The following is an 18,578-nucleotide window of genomic DNA, read 5'->3' on the forward strand; positions in this document are numbered from 1 at the left end:
CAATTAAGTTTGATCTTTGTGTGCAAAAAGATGTTTAATCTAATTTATACTGAACATCAGAACTGTGGATTAAAATCTTTCAGATATGAGTTGTTTTCTTCTTCACAGCCCACTACTAAATGATTTTAATCTGAATAATGGCCACGCATTGAAACACATTCTTATAAGACTTGAGTGATGTTGCTAAATCTTTTTTTAACATTTTTATTTGTTTAAAATGATGTCCAGTACAAAATGTATACAGTAATACCCTTAAGTCTGTCAGTTCCCCTGAATAAAATATTTTAATCTGTTCAGCTCATGCCAGATAACAGTATCTATAAGATACACTAGATTGTAATTTGCTCATACAATAGTTGATGACAAAGATATAGCAATAGTACCTTTGTAACAATAAAAACTATCAGAAATATTTTGGTGGACACACTTTCAATACAATAAAATTACATACATTGTTCTGTAAAAGTTGCATTGCAATCTGCCCATATTTTACAAGATTTTCAAATTCATGTAATCTGTTCATTAACTAAGAGATAAAAGGTTGTGATACAAGTCTTTACACATTTATAAAAATGATCTGGTGGCAAACTGCAGTGCTGCAGTGACTGAATCTCAGCAGGCTGTCCTCTCTGAAGCTGCTGTAACAGATGTACAATGCACTTAGATTTGTTCTTTTTTTCTTAAAACAAGGCAACTTCTCAAACTTAATAAATAATAAACCCTCTGCAATGATATTGTACCTGTCGATATATCCAGTTCATATATATATATATATATTCATAAACTTGTACAAAATATGTTTAAAACTTCTTTTCCTCATTTATGTACTAAAAAAACACAAAGGTTAGATGGTTGAATTGTGTTCGACACAGCATTTTGGCGGGATCAACAAAAACATGATACAGTCTGCATGCACTGGTTTCCATGGAAACGCAGGTGTGATTCTTCCAGTTGATTGGGGTGCGCGCCTCTCTGCTCCTTGGCTTTGACTAAAAATTCAATCAGACCAGTGTCGCCTCATGATCATTCACTCACTCATGCGTTAAACCGATCACAGCATCAGCCTCAATGATTGGCGGGTCTCTTTGACGCCGCCCCCTGGGTTGGGAGGGTCGTCTTGTGGGAACGTTACTTTATCTGGTGTGTAATCGTTACGCTTTAGATCTGGAAGAAGAAGGGGGGGGGGGGGAAAAGTCAACATGTTGCATCAGATTATAATTTATGTAATCTTAAATTTATATTTGTAACTTTGTTTTTGTCTACGTTGAGATTTGCATCGCTGTCCTGTAACAGGAGAGACTTCAGAGAGCAGGTCCAAAGCACACAAGAGTATTTTTATGTCTTAAAAAAAAAGTCTGGAGGAGATCTTTAAATTATCCAAATGCTGCCTTGAAGCTTGAAGATTTTGAGCACATTTGTGATGTAATTTAGTTTAAGGTAACTGAACTGCAGCGGGTCAATATCCCTCACCAGGAAGTTTGAGTTTCCGACAGCAGGAGTTGCAGTGGTGTTTTGCTCGGAAGTTCCTAATGGCATCATCCCCCAGGTTGGCAGGTCCAAATATCATATCATAGGATCTGCAAGAGTCACACTGTGGTCATTTGGTGCAAAATTACTATAAAAAGCAGCTGGAAAGTTGATATTTTATTAAATATTGTAAGGCTACTAACATATTATTTTCATTGTTAATTAATCTGCTGATTATTTTCTCAATTTATTTGTTTGGTCTACAGTATAAAATGTCAGAAAATAGTGAAAAATGCTGGTCACAATTTCTTTAAGTCCTAAATGCTTTTTTGTTTGACGGAGCAAAAGTCAAAAACCAAAAGAAATTCAGTTCATGAAGCTGGAACAAGGGAATGTCTTGATTAATTATTAACTATCAATTAATCAATTAATTGTTCAGCCTAATGATATTGAGCCACAAGAAGCTGAAAAAGTTATTTAAAGCTCACTTACCCCTTCTCACCGCTCTTAATAACTGATGGATCTGTCAGAATCTCCCCGACCCCTACACACAGACGTAAGTAAACAGGTAGTCAATAGAGAAGGGACATTCAATTTAAACACATTTGTCACATACAGGAAACAGAAGAACTACATCTCCACGACTGATTAATGTTTAATCCATGTGACAAAGTGCCATTTAAAACAAACGCTCGAGAGTTTTTACCCTGCAGGTCGAGCACCAGCAGCTCTCCGCGGGTGTACTCGTAGGTCCAGTGGCTGAAGGCCAGCATGGTTTCTTCCAGGAGGTTGGTGGGGACGATCTCATCTCCGTTGTTGTTGTTGAACTTCCTGAACTCCCCAGTGATGCACTCTTCTATAGCGAACCACTGTCCGGCAGAGTGACAGTAGAGCAGGAACACCTCCAGGAACCTGAACACACGGACGACTCAGGTTTCATGTTCCCACAAAAGTCTCCTTTGTTCATTTAAGGGGACACTCCAGGTGAATAGGGTCAAAAATGTAACTTAAAGATATCGCCCTGAAACTTTTACAATTATATTTTGTATTAAAAGTAGGGCTGTCAATCAATTAAAATATTTAATCGCAATTACTAACACATTTTTTATCTGTTCAAAAGGGAGATTTGTCAAGTATTCAATACTCTTATCAACATGGGAGTGGGCAAATATGCTTGCTTTATGCAAATGCATGTATTTATTTATTATTAGAAATCAATTAACAGCACAAAACAATGACAAATATTGTCCAGAAACCCTCACAGGTACTACATTTAGCAACTGAAGCCCAACAGGCAACGACAGCTGTCAGTGTGTCAGTGTGCTGACTTGACTATGACTTGCCCCAAACTGCATGTGATTATCATAAAGTGGGCATGTCTGTAAAGGGGAGACTCGTGGGTACCCATAGAACCCATTTTCATTCACATATCTTGAGGTCAGAGGTCAAGGGACCCCTTTGAAAATGGACAAAGTAGTAAAATAAACACTTAAATGTGTATTTTGGATGTTTTCTTTCCACTTGTCTGAAAGCAATTGAAAAGTGCATGAAAAACAATGTTTTTGTCCGGGGTTTCTCTCCTTAATTCGAGGCTTTAACAGCGACAAAGAATTCTGTCTTTAAAAAACCTGCATTGCATCTAAAGCGACTCTACCGTTCGTGCGTTTAGAATTGTGAAAAAGGAAATATAAATTATTAATTTGAAATCAAACCATGATCAGATAATGTCATAGGGTTACAAATGTATTGATCCTTTAAAGGAATAGTTTGGCATTCTGGGAAATGCGCTTGTTCGCTTTCTTGCTGATGATATAAAAAGATCAATACCCCTCCCATGTCTGTCTGTTCAGTATCTGGCTTGCTTGCTGTCAGTTTGCTTAGCACACAGAGAAGTGTGTTCATCAAGTTGGGCGTTGACACATAAATCACATGTTGTACAGCCAACTTGATAAAATCTAAACAAATGCCGATGCGGCTTTGCCAAATCACAATGAGCTAAACAAAATGTGTGACTTGGCAGTGCATAGCATCTATAATCATACAAAAACATATCATGATATGAAAATATGACAAAGATGACTAAGATATGTGTGTGAATAGGTTTTCTGTGTCCGTGCTCTGCAAATCCATTTGCATGCGTGCTCACCTCGGTGAATACGGGATCGTCTTCGGCCTGATTTGGTTGAAGGCAAATGTCAGCTTCTGAGCAGCTCGCTGTTGTTGAATTTCCTGGAGTGACGCAGAGAAACAGCATTTAAGATAGAGCTTTTTAAAGGCTTTTCAAAATACTTCTAGAGATGACACCTTGTCATCTTAACGTGACGGACCCTGATTGTTTGACCGAGGTGCTGACAAAAAGCTGTAGAGAGAAGAGTTCAAACCACAGCAACACATAGTTAAAGATAAGCTTATACGTTTCAGACGGGGGTCTGTGAAGCCCAGCCCAACTGTGCTGCGTAACATCTTACAGCCAGCGGAGGGTCTACAGTGGGTGTGTCTGTGCTCCCTACCCTGAGACAAAGGTGCAGCACAGTGTCCTCCTTGTAGATGCTCTGCCAGGTTTGGACCACCTCAGGAAGGAAGGATTTGACTATATACAGATGTCCTGGTTTCAGGATGTCGTATTCTGACCAAGTGCAGAGCACCTTGAGGGCCCGTCTGAGTCCTCCTCCCATCTCCTCCTTGCTGAGAAACTCTATTTTGGCACAGAGGCCCCGCTGGGCCCAGGAAGACATGCTGTTGTTGATGGTGTTGGGGGAGCTCTCCTCCAGACGGTACACAGTCACCGGCTCCCCTGAGGGGACACACAGCAACAGCAGGTGAGTAACACACACTGATAAACACAGCGTTAGTTTGATGTTTCTTGAATCAGCTGGCTTTACGTCACATCCCTCAGAACAAAAAACACACTTAAACTAGGCCTGTCAATCAATTCAAATATTTAATTGCTATTAATCGCATGAGTTTGGAGCGTTATCTAGCCTCCTTCACAACAAGCTAGTATGACATGGTTGGTACCAATGGATTCTTTAAGTTTTCTAGTTTCATATGATGCCAGTATCTTCACTCTAGCTTTAAAACTGAGCTGTCTACCACAGCCTAAAAATCGCAAGTTGCGTTAAAGAAATTACTGGCGTTAAAACTAATTTGCGTTAACGCGTTATTTTCACGTTAACTCTGAAAGCCCTAACTTAAACACTTAAAATCTTACTGCTTCACAGATTTCTGTTATATCTGGTATCTGTTTATAAAGTGCTTCTGGCTGACATGTGAGGACAGAGAGGAAATGTGAGGACAGAGCGAGTGAGGGAGATGACATACAAAAAATGTCTCCGGGTTGGATTTGAGCCAGGGACAACGAGGGAGTTAAGAGGTTCGCCCAGACATGTGAACAAGCCAGTTTTAACTACCTGCATAGTGTAAAAGTGGCACAGAGACAGTTTTGTCTGGGTGCGTCAGCGAGAGCCATGAAACGGCACAGTAGAGGAAGTGTGATAGCTGATAGCAAAACAACTCCAGTTCCTCAGAAGCTTTAAGACCAAATTGTGAACCACCGCAACCACGAGACGTTCTTAAGAAATACAGTCAGAAATGAAAACAAATAAATATTAGGCTGATTGGTCTAGTAGTATGAAAGATTAGCTGCGGACTGACAGACACACAGATGCACAAACGACCACGACGAACACGTGATCCAGCCCGGCGGAATAAAAACGAAGGCCAACATCAGATAAAGTACTCCTTCTAAAAAAAATGTAACCCGCCAAGCTTAGCAGAGTAGCAGCAGCCTCTGAAGGAATTCATGATGTTGAGATAAAGCTGGCTACATTTCAATGACATTTAAATGTATTTCATTTGAGGTTAATTTATTAAAACTAGCTCATTGGTTCAAATGGACAAGAAATGCAAAGAATAGAGCATTTTGTTTGTTATCCCAGTGCCCTTTAGATGTTCCAAACATGCAGTATCTAAATGTTTAATATAAGGTTTGTGACAAATATTATTAATCAGTTTAAAAAGGCATGACATTAACATTTTACAGCTTAAATATCTGTTATAGTTTGGCTAAGCATCTTCAACTTTCAAACCCTTTTTTTCTCAGCTTCACTGTTTCTGCTCGCTGCTTTTGTAAGGTCATATAGATTCATGTTTTTATCATGAGTTGTCTCCAACTTTGAGTTGAATGCTGCAAAAAAGTTTTCATACTACATTATATTACATTACAGGAGTCTTTGGATTAAATGATAATAGTAAAAATATTGCTTTAATACTATAATAATATACTATATAACTGTCGCCATGTTGGTGCCCATTTCTAAAACATACTGTAACTGTATGATGCGTTTTTTTGCAACACACATATGCAGCATAATCACCTCCATGACGGAATGCCTAGAAACTGCATGGACCACGAGACTCACAAGCATTTACACTTCAAGACATTCACGGCGACAACAACAAAAACAGCAAACTGCAACAACAACACGACTGCCACTCAAAACTGTAACAGCCAAAACATTAAAACCAGTAGTTCCTCTTCAGCAGGGAGGTGTACCTGAATTGTGAAGCTTAACTGTTCTTGTCAAAAAAATACAACACACACACACAAACACACAAAAGACTGGGTGTGACTGTGAAGCAAACAGCTGCAAGAACAATGTAGAAAACACATCTCTTATCTCCATCCAAACTTCCTCATTCTCCAACTGCCCTGCTGTCTTTTTGTAGAGCTGTCTGCGGTGTTTTCACCTGACCTGACACGTCTGGGGAATGAACCGTGATGCAGACTTACCTCTAGGGGGCACCGGGGTGAAGGGGATGCTCTGGGACAGCCGCATCAAGTTGTTGCGCTCCACAGCTGCAGGTGGAAAAATACAAACAGGTTAAAAACAACTGAGGGTGAACAGAGGTGAAAGTACTTTGTAGGATTATTCAGTTGCCTCAGTGAAACACTGATCATTTTCACCCACAGACAACACCCTAAATTAAATGCAATATTTCAATGTAACAAAAAAAACAATCGTCGATTTTGGAAACTAAAACAGTACATGAAAACCCAATGATGCAACTTATTCTCCATGTCTCACCTGAGTACTGGTAGCTTTCCATGGGCTTGAAAGGTGAGCCAATAGCTATGGAGAAAGAAGAAGAGAACTGTTCATCTTTTTACAGAATAAGTTGATGTTATTTAATGAACATGATAACGGTGGTAATCACTAAACAATCATTCAGGCTTCAACATAAACACCATCAGCTGTTCCAGCAGCCACCAGTAGATGTCTCTGCCCGACTTCAGAACAGCTCAATGCAACAATTTTACTCCCTGCAAGTCATCCCTGTTGTTAGGTGAAAATTTAATACATTTGTATTTACATGTATTTAAACTTCTTGGATATTTCTTTTTTTCTCATAAATAACAAAACATCAAGGAAATATAGACTATAGTTATCTCTGCAAATATCATTTTAACCTTATTATCATCAGTTTATTGGTCTTGCTGTCAAGATACAGTGCAAAATATTGGACGTGGGGCTGCAACTAGTGACTGTTTTCATTATAGATTTATCTGCTGATTATTTTCTTGATTGCTTCATTAATTGTCTAGTTCACTATATGTCAAGAAATAATGAAAAACTGCCTATCACAATTTCTCAGATCTTTAAATGTCTTGTTTTGTTCAGCCAACAGTCCAAAAGCCAAAGATATTTAATTTACAATGATATAAAATGAAGAAAAGCTTCACATGGGAGACGCTGGAACTAGCAAATGTTTGGCATTTGGACTCAGAATAGTTGCCGCTTCATTTTCTCTTGATCAACTAATCGATAAATGGGTCAAAAATGTTCACTGAAGTCGGTTGTGCCGTTTGGTCAGTCAGTGTGGGTTACTCACAGTCCTTTCTGGCTCCGAGGTGGCTGTGTCGAGGCGTGTAGAGAGAAACTGGGGCTGTAACCACAAAAGAACAAAAGCACAGTGAAGCTTTCATCTAGAAACATTAGAGTATATATAAATGAAGTATTGTACAGCAGAGTTCACTCCCTTTTCTATGATTTTCCATAAACAAAGTTCCAAAATTACTTATAAAACAGTCGGGCTTTCTATTTCAACTGAAAGATCATCATCCAGTGCAATATCTGCGAGTATTGGGTTTTAAATAGCTTTGATATTCCCCGACTACCCCAGATAACCTCCTAAAAACTCTATAATATTCAGGAAGTAACATGACATGTTCTCCTTTCTGTTGCTAAAGCCAAATCACAATCGGACCGCACACTACTCTCCAGTAAAACATCACAAAAATACTGGAAAAAAAGGGGAGAAAAAATATTTTTTCCTCATGTTTTTGGTGATGGTGTTACAGTATGGATTGTATCACAGACAAACACGCATTGAATACCAAGAAAGGTAAAATGTAACTTTGATAACGGTGCCCGTGTAAATGCTGCTGGACCAGCTGATCCAGACAGAACCAGTCTGACCCAACTAAACCATGCAAGACGGGGGGAACTACGGTGAAACAACACATCTTACCTGTTGGTGCATCTTCCCCAGGGGCTCGCCTGACAGAGAGACAACAGAGACAACAGAAAGACATTAGTTTAACATAACAGATTACATGCATATCAGTCTAGTTCATGAATCTACACGGGAGCTTGCTTAATGCTTTCACATAGGGTGATGTGAATAAAGTGAGTGCTGGTTTCAAATAAGTAAAAAGAGGTTGTGGGTTTGTGCGCGTGTACTTGAACGTCTGTCTTTGTGAGAACCAATTTGAGTTTTCGACGTTGTGAGTGAGGACATTTTTGGAAAGTGAGGACACCTCACCTTCAGGTAGACCTTCAAAGGCCTGTTTGAGGGTTCAGGTTTGGTTTTGAGTTTCAGGTTAGAATTAAGTTTAGGTTAAAGGGGACTGGTCTACATCCCGAGGGTGCAGCTCGTGGTGCACAGGCACAGGTAAAATCATATTATGTCCTCTAAATATAGGGTAAGGATTGGGATTTTTTTAGTTGGGATGATTAAGGTTGCTGGGGAATGTCAATGAGGGTCCTCCTCACAGGTATCGAAGTACGGGGTTGTGTGTATGTCTGTGTGTGTGTGTATACATCTTGTTGGCCAGTGGGAGGACACTTACAGGCTGCTGGCTTGGGCTGATTTGACCTGAACTCTTTCCTGGTGGAGAAACAACAAGTTGTTAAACACTGACAGAAACCAGCATTAATAAAATTTACAAGAGTTATATAACTATACAGAGTTGTGTTGCTGTTTTTTTTTTTTACTTTGTACACATGAAAGTACACTCATCAGACACATTTCTTACCAGTACTGCAGCCCGGGGGTCCTCGTGGATGAGGATGTCTTCAGCTGACACTCTGCTCCTGTCCTTCTTTGTCAGAGCTACAAAAACACAATGAACAATCACAAATCATAATGTGTAACCGTAGCAGGGACGCTAAAAATGTATAACATATATTTAAAAATAATTTCCTTAGCATTATTTGTGTTATTTTTTGTGAGCTTACTGGAGTCAGGATGGAGCAAAGCCGGGTTTCTGTCAAACTCTGTGAAGCCAGCGTAGGAGTTGACTGCTCTGATGTTACCGTGACCGTGACCTTCAGGCTGAGCCTGTGGCAGACAGACAGACAGACAGACAGACAGACAGACAAAGAAAAAGGGGGATCATCTAGTAACTTCATTAATTACGAGATGAGATGCATCAGGGTCTCTCTGATTCAGCTCAACAAATCCCATCATTCGTTCACAGTAATCAGTCAGAGCAGCATGTCGAGTTTTTATAAGTTGTGGAAAGTAGAGACCAACAGCCAATCAGTAGGGCTGTGTATCGGCAAGAATCTGGCAATACAATACGTATCATGATACAGGGGTTACAATTCAATATATTGCGATACTGTAAGCAAGGCGATATATTGCGATTTCTTTAAATCTAATTTTAGGAAAACTGTCATAGTATAAAGAACACACCACTATGTGCATAAAATCTGAGTAAAAAAAAATTTTTTATGCAATTAGAACAGTGGGATCTGTATTTGCATTTATCACAGTCTCTGTAAAATCATAGCACTACTTTGAGAGGGCACATACACTGAGAGGATGCATATCTTTGCAAATTAAATACAGTACTGACTGATTTAATCTTTGCATGTAAACTATTAATTAAAAATCAATACAGGGTTTTTGAGAATCGATACAGTATCACAAAACATAATATCATGATATTCGATTTTTCCGATATATTCTTACACCCCTACCAATGCGATGCGTGAGAAACAAACTCACTGTCACTGCAGGTCAGACACCAGGCGGAAGTTAGTTTGATAATCACCGGTTGGACGCACCTTTTAGCAAATAGAGTCTGCATCTAGTTGAAGTTTGGTTAAAGTTTGTATTACCACCTCTGCTAATCAGTTTCCCCTGTGGCTCATTTAGATGTGACACATTTTGACTGTAACTGGCAAATGATGGTGAATGCTGAAAGGGGGGGGGGGCTGACACCACCTTGACAAGGAGGTTCACGTTTTTACTTGAACATCAGAAAATCTACGTGAAGGAACTTTAAAACAAGTGTTTGATTGATCATCAATAATCTACAAAGTGTTCACATAAAAAGGTAAATATGACAGGAACACACTTTAAACAGACACGCTTAAAAAAACATGTTGGATGTCAATATGAATGACATGGATAAAAGAAAAAAGGTCCTAGCTCTTCTGGGAAACAAATTGTATATACCGTCCATGCACCAAACAACCATACTTATATGCATATATACACACAAACACACACCTGTGATCTGGTCTGTGTGACTGGGCTTTGCTGTCTGCTGGAGGCGGAGCCCTCTTTGGGTGTGGAGTGCTGGAGGTCCAAACTGTCTTTATGTCCTGAAACCAAGAAAATACTGTCAGTGGTCCATTTAAACTGCCCCGTCGGTCTGTAACATTATCAAAATAAAATACTTTTTATTTTTCCTAGTAATTCCTGTTTGCCTCACGTAACAATATCCCACCAAAACAATCATACAGAATTATTTGCTAGAAGTATTTAACAGAGAATTGTTTAGTACTCCCATTGTGAAATCTAAGACAATAACCACAGTGTAGCATTCAGAACAAGACAAACAAACACACGGCCAACTCTAGTGACATGATCATCAACACAATGGTCAAATATAACAGTTCAAACATCTGATTCTTATGAGAAACTCCTCACCTCCACCTGCCAAACAAATCCTTAATCAATGAAAGTTAGCTCTGAAAACCTCAACCAATCATTCAAACCTCAGAACCACCCAGAAACAGAGAGTAAACCAGTCAGACAAGAGGTCCAGACAGAGCAGAGGAAGGAAAAGAAAAGGCACCAGCTGAAGATCTACAGGGATCCTGATCTGGAGATGGACAGGCCCCGAGCACCCGGCAGACGCAGTCCTCAACTTAAGCTCAGACTGAAACTCAAACCTCTAGTTGGCTCTCTTGCCGTGTTCCTCTGGTCAAGCGCAGTTGATGACCCACTTTGATCTTCAAAGCAGGACGCTGCAGGTGGTCCCGACATATTCCCTTTCCTGCTCCTTCGTCTGTGGGGTCTCCTGGGTGCCACGGCAGGGACATGCGGACAACCTGGCAGGCCTCTATTTCCGTGGGTGTCGTCCGGTGATGATTCAATTTCCGGAGCCAGTACAGTGTCTGTATTCTGTCTACTCAGAAAGCCTGATCTTCCCTCGTCGTCGCAGAACGCCTCGTTCACGTACCCCCGACCCGCCTCCCTCTCTCTCCCCCCACCTCCTAACCCCTCTGTGTTCTCAGGCTTCGCAGTGCAAGCAGGCAAACAGGCAGGCCGAGCAGAGCGCGAAGTCTTAGAGACAATGACAACAGTAGGATACACACACACACAGTTTTCACCCTCCTCTTTTATCTCCTCATCAACACAAGATTCACCCTTAGTCTCATACTCACCCACAAATGCCCCAAACTCTACAGTGGTGCTGTCTGGCTGGAAGGGCTGCTGGTAAAGCCTCGCTAGGGCGAGTTCTGGGTGGCTGGAGCCACTGGGCTGGGAAGGGGTGCTGCTGATGTGGAACATAGCCCCGGTGGAGGGCACATTGGGCAGGCTGGATGGGGAGTCGGAGAGGCCCGGCTCTTGTGGACGGGTCAGCTTACTCTGGGTGAGAGAGCGGCCTCGGAGACGCAGCTCCGGAGGGGAAATGGCCACAGCACTTTGGACAAAGGCACTGGAGCCGACACTGCCTGAGGAGCCAGCCTCTGCAGCAAGGTACCCGAGCCCAAACAACCCCCTCCTCTCTGGACTCAATGCTGGGCTCAGGTTGGGGTCCAGCCCAAGTCCTGTTCCATGGCTGGGCCCGACTCTCCGGCTACCTTCCGTCCCAGCCCCTCCCCCTACACCGATCCCAAAAAGAGAATCTGCAATGTTGACTCCTGCCTGGGGAAAAGAGGAGCCGAAGTAGGCCCCCACACTGCGTTTGCCTATCACGGATGATTTGGAGTGGGGGCCAGTGTCTGTTGCCACAGGGGCGATGCTGGGGACCACGTTCTTAGAGAGGCTGAGCTCCCGGGTGATCTGATTGTGGACCTTGCTGGCCTCCGACGCCCTCTGAGCAGTGAGGGTCTTCAGGGTGTCCACAGTCAGAGCTGAGAGGTCCTGCAGGTGGCCGATCTGGGAGTCCAGTGTGTGCAAAGAGCGTTTTATAAAGTTCACCTTGTTCCCAACCTCCCTCAGCTGCATACACATGGTCTCGACCCTGGAAATGACAAACAGTAGACTCAGTTACTCACAGCCCAGTTTGTGTTACCTAAATGTTAATATCATATTGTTACAATTAAAATGTAGAGGACACATTTCTTCATTTCTAATAATGCTATAGCATGGCATTTTCACCAATTCATTTTGAAAATGTCAGATTTTTCTCATTTCTAGTCATTTAAGGAAATGTTTTAATTTCATAATTACTGTATATTCAGTTGAGTATGTTACTCATTTGATTTAATTTCAACATTACATCTTTTTGACCTTTAGCTTTTAGACAGTCTTAAAGGTAACCTGTGGCGTTTTTGACCTCTAGTAGCACTATGGAGCAATTTGTTATGAGCGGGCTTCCTGTGTTTTTTTGCATCCGTCGAAATGCAAAATAGGGTTGTTTGACTACTCAGAGCCACCGTCCATGCAAACGTCATCATCTAAAATGGCATGATAAACATTCGCTTTGTCTCCTTGCACAAACTGCTTTATGATAAAAGAAATAAAAAAATACAGAGATGGAAAATATAAAGGTATATTGTGGCAGGTGATTGCAGTTCAGCTTGGAATCAGCGATGGTCACAAAACAAAGGAAGTAGGAAAGATCAGCGGGTAGTGATTGTGCTCTAGGTAGCTAAACGATAGCGTCTTGCTAATGTCATTCATTCATTAGCCCCGTTTTGGATTAGCTCTATCCAATGCACTCAAGTAATTGATTCAGTTTTGTCTCGTATTGCGAATTTTTGCAGCAAATAGGAAAATAAAGCACATTGGACTCACATATGAAAAATACGGACTTTGTGTGCAAAGACCTTAAGACTGACTGTCAACATAACGTTTATTTATTTACAAGAGAACTCCAGAGGGAGACCTTCAAAAAAGGCCAGTAACAGTCCCACCTTTCTGAGGTAAGACGTATGCGCTCCTCACTCCCCGAGTGAAACTGATCATCCTTTTCATGGAAGTACGTCTCCACACACTGCTCCTCAAAATCATGAAGCTTCTTTTGGTCTTCCTCTGTGAGAAACAGCTCTGAAAGAAAGACAGCAAACCCGTGTTACTGTTGGAGATTTCCTTAATGCCCAGTTAAGCAGCAACACTTTGTTCAATTGTTTTGTACACATAAAGCATTTAAATCCAAGATGTTTGCTCTTGAAAATATATAAATATATGAATGGCATCCAGCAGGTTTTTAATAATCAACATTTAGGAGACATGAGGTTTTTGCCAGAAAATGACAGTAGTGTGGTCGTACTTGGTCCGTAGTTATGCTCCTTCTTCCTCTTTCTACACATACAGAAGAGGGAGTAGATATGGCAGAGGAGAATGAAGGGGGGTGGGAGGACAGGCTTCTCATGGTAGGCCATAATAAAGTGGTAGCGCTGGTACTTCCAAACCAGATTAGAAATGGACTTCACTTGCAGATACACATTGCTGGAAAACAGAGTACAGAAATTACACTGAGGATGATGATGTTGTGGAGAATGCCAGCAAAAATGAGTGCGCACATTATTCTGGATTTAGCACTGAAATGTTGGGCACTTACTTGAAGAAGGCGATGAGGAGGTTGACCATTAGTATATACTGTACAAAGAGGTAGACTGCTTGTAGGAGAGGAGTCAACCACACTCCAGCCGCACACAGGGACTTTACTGATTGTTCAGTGTTATTGGCACACACTGTGAAGAGGAGAAGCTTTTTAGGATATGCCCACACCTGCAAGTATGCACGCACCTACACGTCCCCCAAATAAATATCACATCCAGGTCTTGTTCATTTGCAAAATCTGTAACTAACTATCTGCCCCTGACTCTACCACGCATGGATACATACTAAGACAAAAGAGGACAATACTACCTTGAAATTGCATTGAAATTTTAATTGTTTTAATTATGGCTGTCAATCTATTAAAATATTTAATTGTGATTAATCGCAAATTAATCACGCATTCTTTATCTGTTCAAAATGTAACTTAAAGGGAGCTTTGTGAAGTATTTAATACTCTTATCAACATGGGAGTGGGCAAATATGTTTGCTTTATGCAAATGTATGTACATATTTATTATTGGAAATCAATTAACTACACAAAACAATCACAAATATTATCCATAAACCCTCACAGGTACTGCATTTAACATAAAAAATATGCTCAAATCATAACATGGCAAACTGCAGCCCAACAGGCAACAACAGCTGTCAGTGTGTCAGTGTGCTGACTTGACTATGACTTGTCCCAAAGTGGGCATGTCTGTAAAGGGGAGACTCGTGGGTACCCATAGAACCCATTTTCATTCACATATCTTGAGGTCAGAGGTCAAGGGACACCCTTTGAAAATGACCATACAAGAACATTATTTACCCTCCTTGTCGACAAATAGTATTATGACTAGCGGGGACTAGTATGACATGGTTGGTACCGATGGACTCCTTAAGTTTTCTAGATTCATATGATGTATGTATCTTCCCTCTGTGTTAGTAAGTTAAAGAAATTAGTGGGGTTAAATTGGATTACTATTAAATGTATTCATTATGATGTTTAAACTGTGGAAACAGCTGTTTCTATAAATAAATTGATATATTAGTAATGTAATGTAAATCCCCCAAAAATGACATATACATGTGTATTGTAAAGACATTCGCTTCTTACACTTGAGGTGTGACAAAACACACTACAACTAGGATTTGTTCAGAGGATTATTTTGTTCGAAAACTAACCTTGATCACTCAATTCTGTTTTTAAATTTCTCTTCTTTTCACTAGAATAACTTTACGACAAACTTACACTGCGTAATTGACATCTGACTATTCACCACTTCCAGGTCACAGTAACAGTTGGTAAACATGTGATAAATTTTCAACAGTGTGTGAAACCTCTGGACGCCAACTCAGGCTATGGAGCACAGCCAGGTGTTTTGTTCCACCGAAGCTTCAAATGCGCCCGACTCAAGTGCTGATCACTTAATCGTTGCCTGTTATCTAGACCGAGTCGAGGCAGTCGATGCTGTGGTGAAATAAAAGGCCCCGCCCTCCCCAAAGAGACCCGCGTTGGCTGCTTCGGCGTGTGAGCCATGTTGTGTGAGAGAGGCTGTGAGGGGAGGCAATGATTAGGCCGTCGTGGGTTTGATTTCCAGTGCTTGTTTTGAGTGACAATCAGCTATCATGCTGTGGTGAGAAGCTTTGAATAAAACTGCTCTTACCCGCGTAATCTCCCCTACCATCCTCATCGTCCTTACCATCGATTTCATAGGCATACACTTCCCCATACATCATCCAGTACGGCTGGAAGACCACATCTTTGGCCAGCGTCCAGCTGGGCCCCTCGTCTGGGTACAGGATGGCTTTCCTGGGTACGCCATAGCTCAGCAGGACTATAGCCATTATTACCACAATATAAAACATGTTGGCCACCTGCAAGAGATGTCACACACATAATGCATGAAACATATGACTGATGGCATCATCACTACTTGAAATAATGTTGGACTTAATAGCACATCCACAGAGTTTCTTTAGTGCACACACGTCTACTCTGGGGATCCAAAATCAGCACCATTTTATTACTTTTGTTACACTTTTGATATGACAGCTTGTTAAATAAAAGAAGAATAGAGGCCATGTTCTTCTAGTCTTTGATTTGGTCTGTTGTTGCCCGTTTCTTAGCAATTATTGATTGTCTTTATAATGTCTGTATTGAACTCCCCAGGGCAGACTCAGTAATGTTGAAGGGTTTATGACTACGTAACAGCTATGAAGGTGTACATGATGGAAACTTGATTATGTTCTAATTAAACCTAATTTCACTTAAAGGAGGAGTTTGATAGTTTAGGAAATACACTTATTTGCTTTCTTGCTGAGAACAGGATGAGAAGATTGATACCACTTTAATATTTCTACAGAAATAGAAAGCTACAGCTATCAGTTGCTTATCTTAGATTAGCATAAAGACTGAAAGTAGGAGTAATGGCTAATCTGGCGCTGTCCAAAGGTAAAAAACTCAGTTACCAGCTCACTACTTAGATTTCAGGAAGTCAATGGCTAAACCAAGGAACGTAACTTGTAATTTTTGAACTTTTATTTGTGTGTCGATTAAACAAACCAGATATAACTTGTAACTTAGTAAAGTTAAGAGTTGCTGGTAAGCAGATTGATTTAGCTTCAGACGGACCCAGGTTAGCCGTTTCCCCCTTCTTCCAGTCTTTAAGCTACGCTAAGCATCCTCTGATTCTAGCTTCACATTTAGTGCAACTGCAAGAAAGCAAGTAGATATATTAAAACAAATTGTTGAACTACTCCTTTAACGAAATGAAATCAACTCATTTTCAGATGATATGAACATCATGTTATCCAATATTCTGTTGAATGTAAGCTATCAACTCAAAAGTCATATAAATACTTTGTTAAAACACATGGAGCACAGCAAATGGAGAAAAAAATAGCAGGACTGATGGAAAGAAAGTCTGTTTTCTAAAACTGATGGGGCTGCTCAAGATAATACAATAGGTTACAATACCTGGTTACGGCATGTAGATGATTAACGCTGTATAAATATGAATGTTCGAGCGGATTAAATAAAACCATAAATATGAATATGAGCAATTTGTGAATGCACAGAAACATAGCAAGGACTGTTCAGACTACAGTATAACCTAAAAAGCTACAAAACAAGCCTATCATTTAAGGTTGTCTGTGACTATTAAACACTTTAATGTAAATTCTTACTGTACATGAAGTGTTCTAGGGCTTATTACAATTCCACTTACATCAACAAAGTAGTGTATGAATAAATATTAAAATATTATTCTTGTTTCATTGTATCTCTGAGAGCAGAAAAAAACATGGTTGGAAAAATAATGACAACTTTTACACAATTTACAAAAGCGTTCACGTCTGCTTACTCTACATCAGGGGTCTCCGACAAGTAGCTCGCTACCTGTTTCTGAGTGGTTCGCTAAAGGTTAAAACAATTATGTACAGAAATTTAATAACACAAAGTCACTTTGTTTAAATTTCTACATTCGACATCCCACCCCCTTCTGACACAAAATGATTATTTGCCAATCAGGTGTCAATTAAACGAGTTACACCGCAGTGACGCCGTAACATTCGGCGGTGTTAGCAGACTTTTTTCACAAATGTGAATGACAAAGGAGTGTGTCTCATTTGCGGTGCGAGCATGTCAGTCGGTGAAATATGTATCGTAAGCGAGCGCCACTCCACCAAAGTCCACCACATCTTTTCATGGGACTTTATGGCTTTTGTCAAATTAGCTCTTAGAGGGGAAAAAAAAGGTAGGAGACCCCTGTTCTACATCATGTAGTGGTTTGACTTCTCTCTCTCTCACGAGAACTCACCATTTTAGCGATCATCATGACATACGGTCCAGCCTGCTGGTTCACAGCCAGGATATCCAGGAGTCGCACGTACCAGAAGATGATATTGAGACAATACACCGTCCTCCCGGGGACGAAGGCTTCACCTCCGGCCAATCTCAGGCCAAAGCCGATAAAGAAGGTCACAATGGCCAGAAAGTCGGACACATTGAAATAGTCACTGAACCACACCTTTATCTTCTGGCTTATTTTGCCTGCTTCAGACATAAACATCTGGGGAAAAGAAGGAGATGGAGGAGCAAAAAAGAAGACAATGTGAAAGAATGCTGAGGAGATTAGTTCATGTGCAGCCTTCGGTGAAGTTTAAAGAAAAAAAACTTCATTACCTTCGTTGTTTTTATATTATAGAGCCTGACAATATGGGTCTAACACTTTTGTTGCACATACCTCTCGAATTTTCTCGATGGCAGAGGTGAATATGTAGAGGATGACCACCCACTCTTGAGGAGAAGGCCATTCAGGCATTTTCACCAGGACAACATACGAGTAGGTCATCAAGAAGCCCAGGTAGAAGAGCTGAAAACAACACAACAAAAAGAGTTATAAACAACTCCAAAAACATTAGATAAAACGCTTTTTTCCAAAATGTAAATAAAAGATTAATTCTCCCACGAATGGAAATGCTGTATATGATATGCAATGTATATCATACATGTAGATATACTGTGTGTGATATGTTGGACGTAGATGATAACTGGCCTGTGTCGACAAAGAGCCTCTAAATTCAGGCAGTTCCCGAGAGAGGGGCTTCCTCTCTCTGAAATATTTTGAGACGTGGTCAGTTGAGGCCCTCTGAAGGGGCTGAACCTCATCATTTGAGTAAGGAACACACAGTCTGCCATTTTGACTGAGGCCTCTGAGCTCTCAGAGCAGAGCAGAACAGAAAGGAGCTCTTTTGTACAACCATACTGCAGCCTGTGGGAAAGTACATGTGCACGCTCACACACACACGCACAC

The 18,578-nt window shown here is 40.7% G+C and overlaps 1 protein-coding gene across 3 annotated transcripts in view; it reads right to left on the reverse strand.

Moving 5' to 3' along the window:
• Nucleotides 1–175: 175 nt before the first annotated feature.
• The window catches only part of trpm7 (transient receptor potential cation channel, subfamily M, member 7), a 46,833-nt gene continuing 28,430 nt past the window's right edge, over nucleotides 176–18,578 (reverse strand). For 2 of the 3 annotated variants that reach the window (XM_037757588.1, XM_037757571.1), the window contains exons 20-40: nucleotides 18,009–18,137; nucleotides 17,583–17,834; nucleotides 15,429–15,639; nucleotides 13,778–13,910; nucleotides 13,487–13,665; nucleotides 13,131–13,263; nucleotides 11,433–12,235; nucleotides 10,270–10,364; nucleotides 8,988–9,090; nucleotides 8,786–8,862; nucleotides 8,600–8,637; nucleotides 7,999–8,027; nucleotides 7,360–7,413; nucleotides 6,555–6,599; nucleotides 6,260–6,325; nucleotides 3,978–4,261; nucleotides 3,614–3,696; nucleotides 2,174–2,379; nucleotides 1,960–2,011; nucleotides 1,471–1,577; nucleotides 176–1,164 (exon numbers count right to left, since the gene is read on the reverse strand). In XM_037757588.1, coding sequence (XP_037613516.1) covers nucleotides 1,052–1,164; nucleotides 1,471–1,577; nucleotides 1,960–2,011; nucleotides 2,174–2,379; nucleotides 3,614–3,696; nucleotides 3,978–4,261; nucleotides 6,260–6,325; nucleotides 6,555–6,599; nucleotides 7,360–7,413; nucleotides 7,999–8,027; nucleotides 8,600–8,637; nucleotides 8,786–8,862; nucleotides 8,988–9,090; nucleotides 10,270–10,364; nucleotides 11,433–12,235; nucleotides 13,131–13,263; nucleotides 13,487–13,665; nucleotides 13,778–13,910; nucleotides 15,429–15,639; nucleotides 17,583–17,834; nucleotides 18,009–18,137 — 3,192 coding nt within the window. In that variant the 3' untranslated portion in view covers nucleotides 176–1,051. The remainder of the gene's footprint in view (nucleotides 1,165–1,470; nucleotides 1,578–1,959; nucleotides 2,012–2,173; nucleotides 2,380–3,613; nucleotides 3,697–3,977; nucleotides 4,262–6,259; nucleotides 6,326–6,554; nucleotides 6,600–7,359; nucleotides 7,414–7,998; nucleotides 8,028–8,599; nucleotides 8,638–8,785; nucleotides 8,863–8,987; nucleotides 9,091–10,269; nucleotides 10,365–11,432; nucleotides 12,236–13,130; nucleotides 13,264–13,486; nucleotides 13,666–13,777; nucleotides 13,911–15,428; nucleotides 15,640–17,582; nucleotides 17,835–18,008; nucleotides 18,138–18,578) is intronic. The other variant, XM_037757580.1, reaches the window with a different exon arrangement.

The sequence above is a fragment of the Sebastes umbrosus genome, chromosome 2 (genome assembly GCF_015220745.1).
Source record: "Sebastes umbrosus isolate fSebUmb1 chromosome 2, fSebUmb1.pri, whole genome shotgun sequence".
Taxonomy (NCBI): Eukaryota; Metazoa; Chordata; class Actinopteri; order Perciformes; family Sebastidae; genus Sebastes; species Sebastes umbrosus.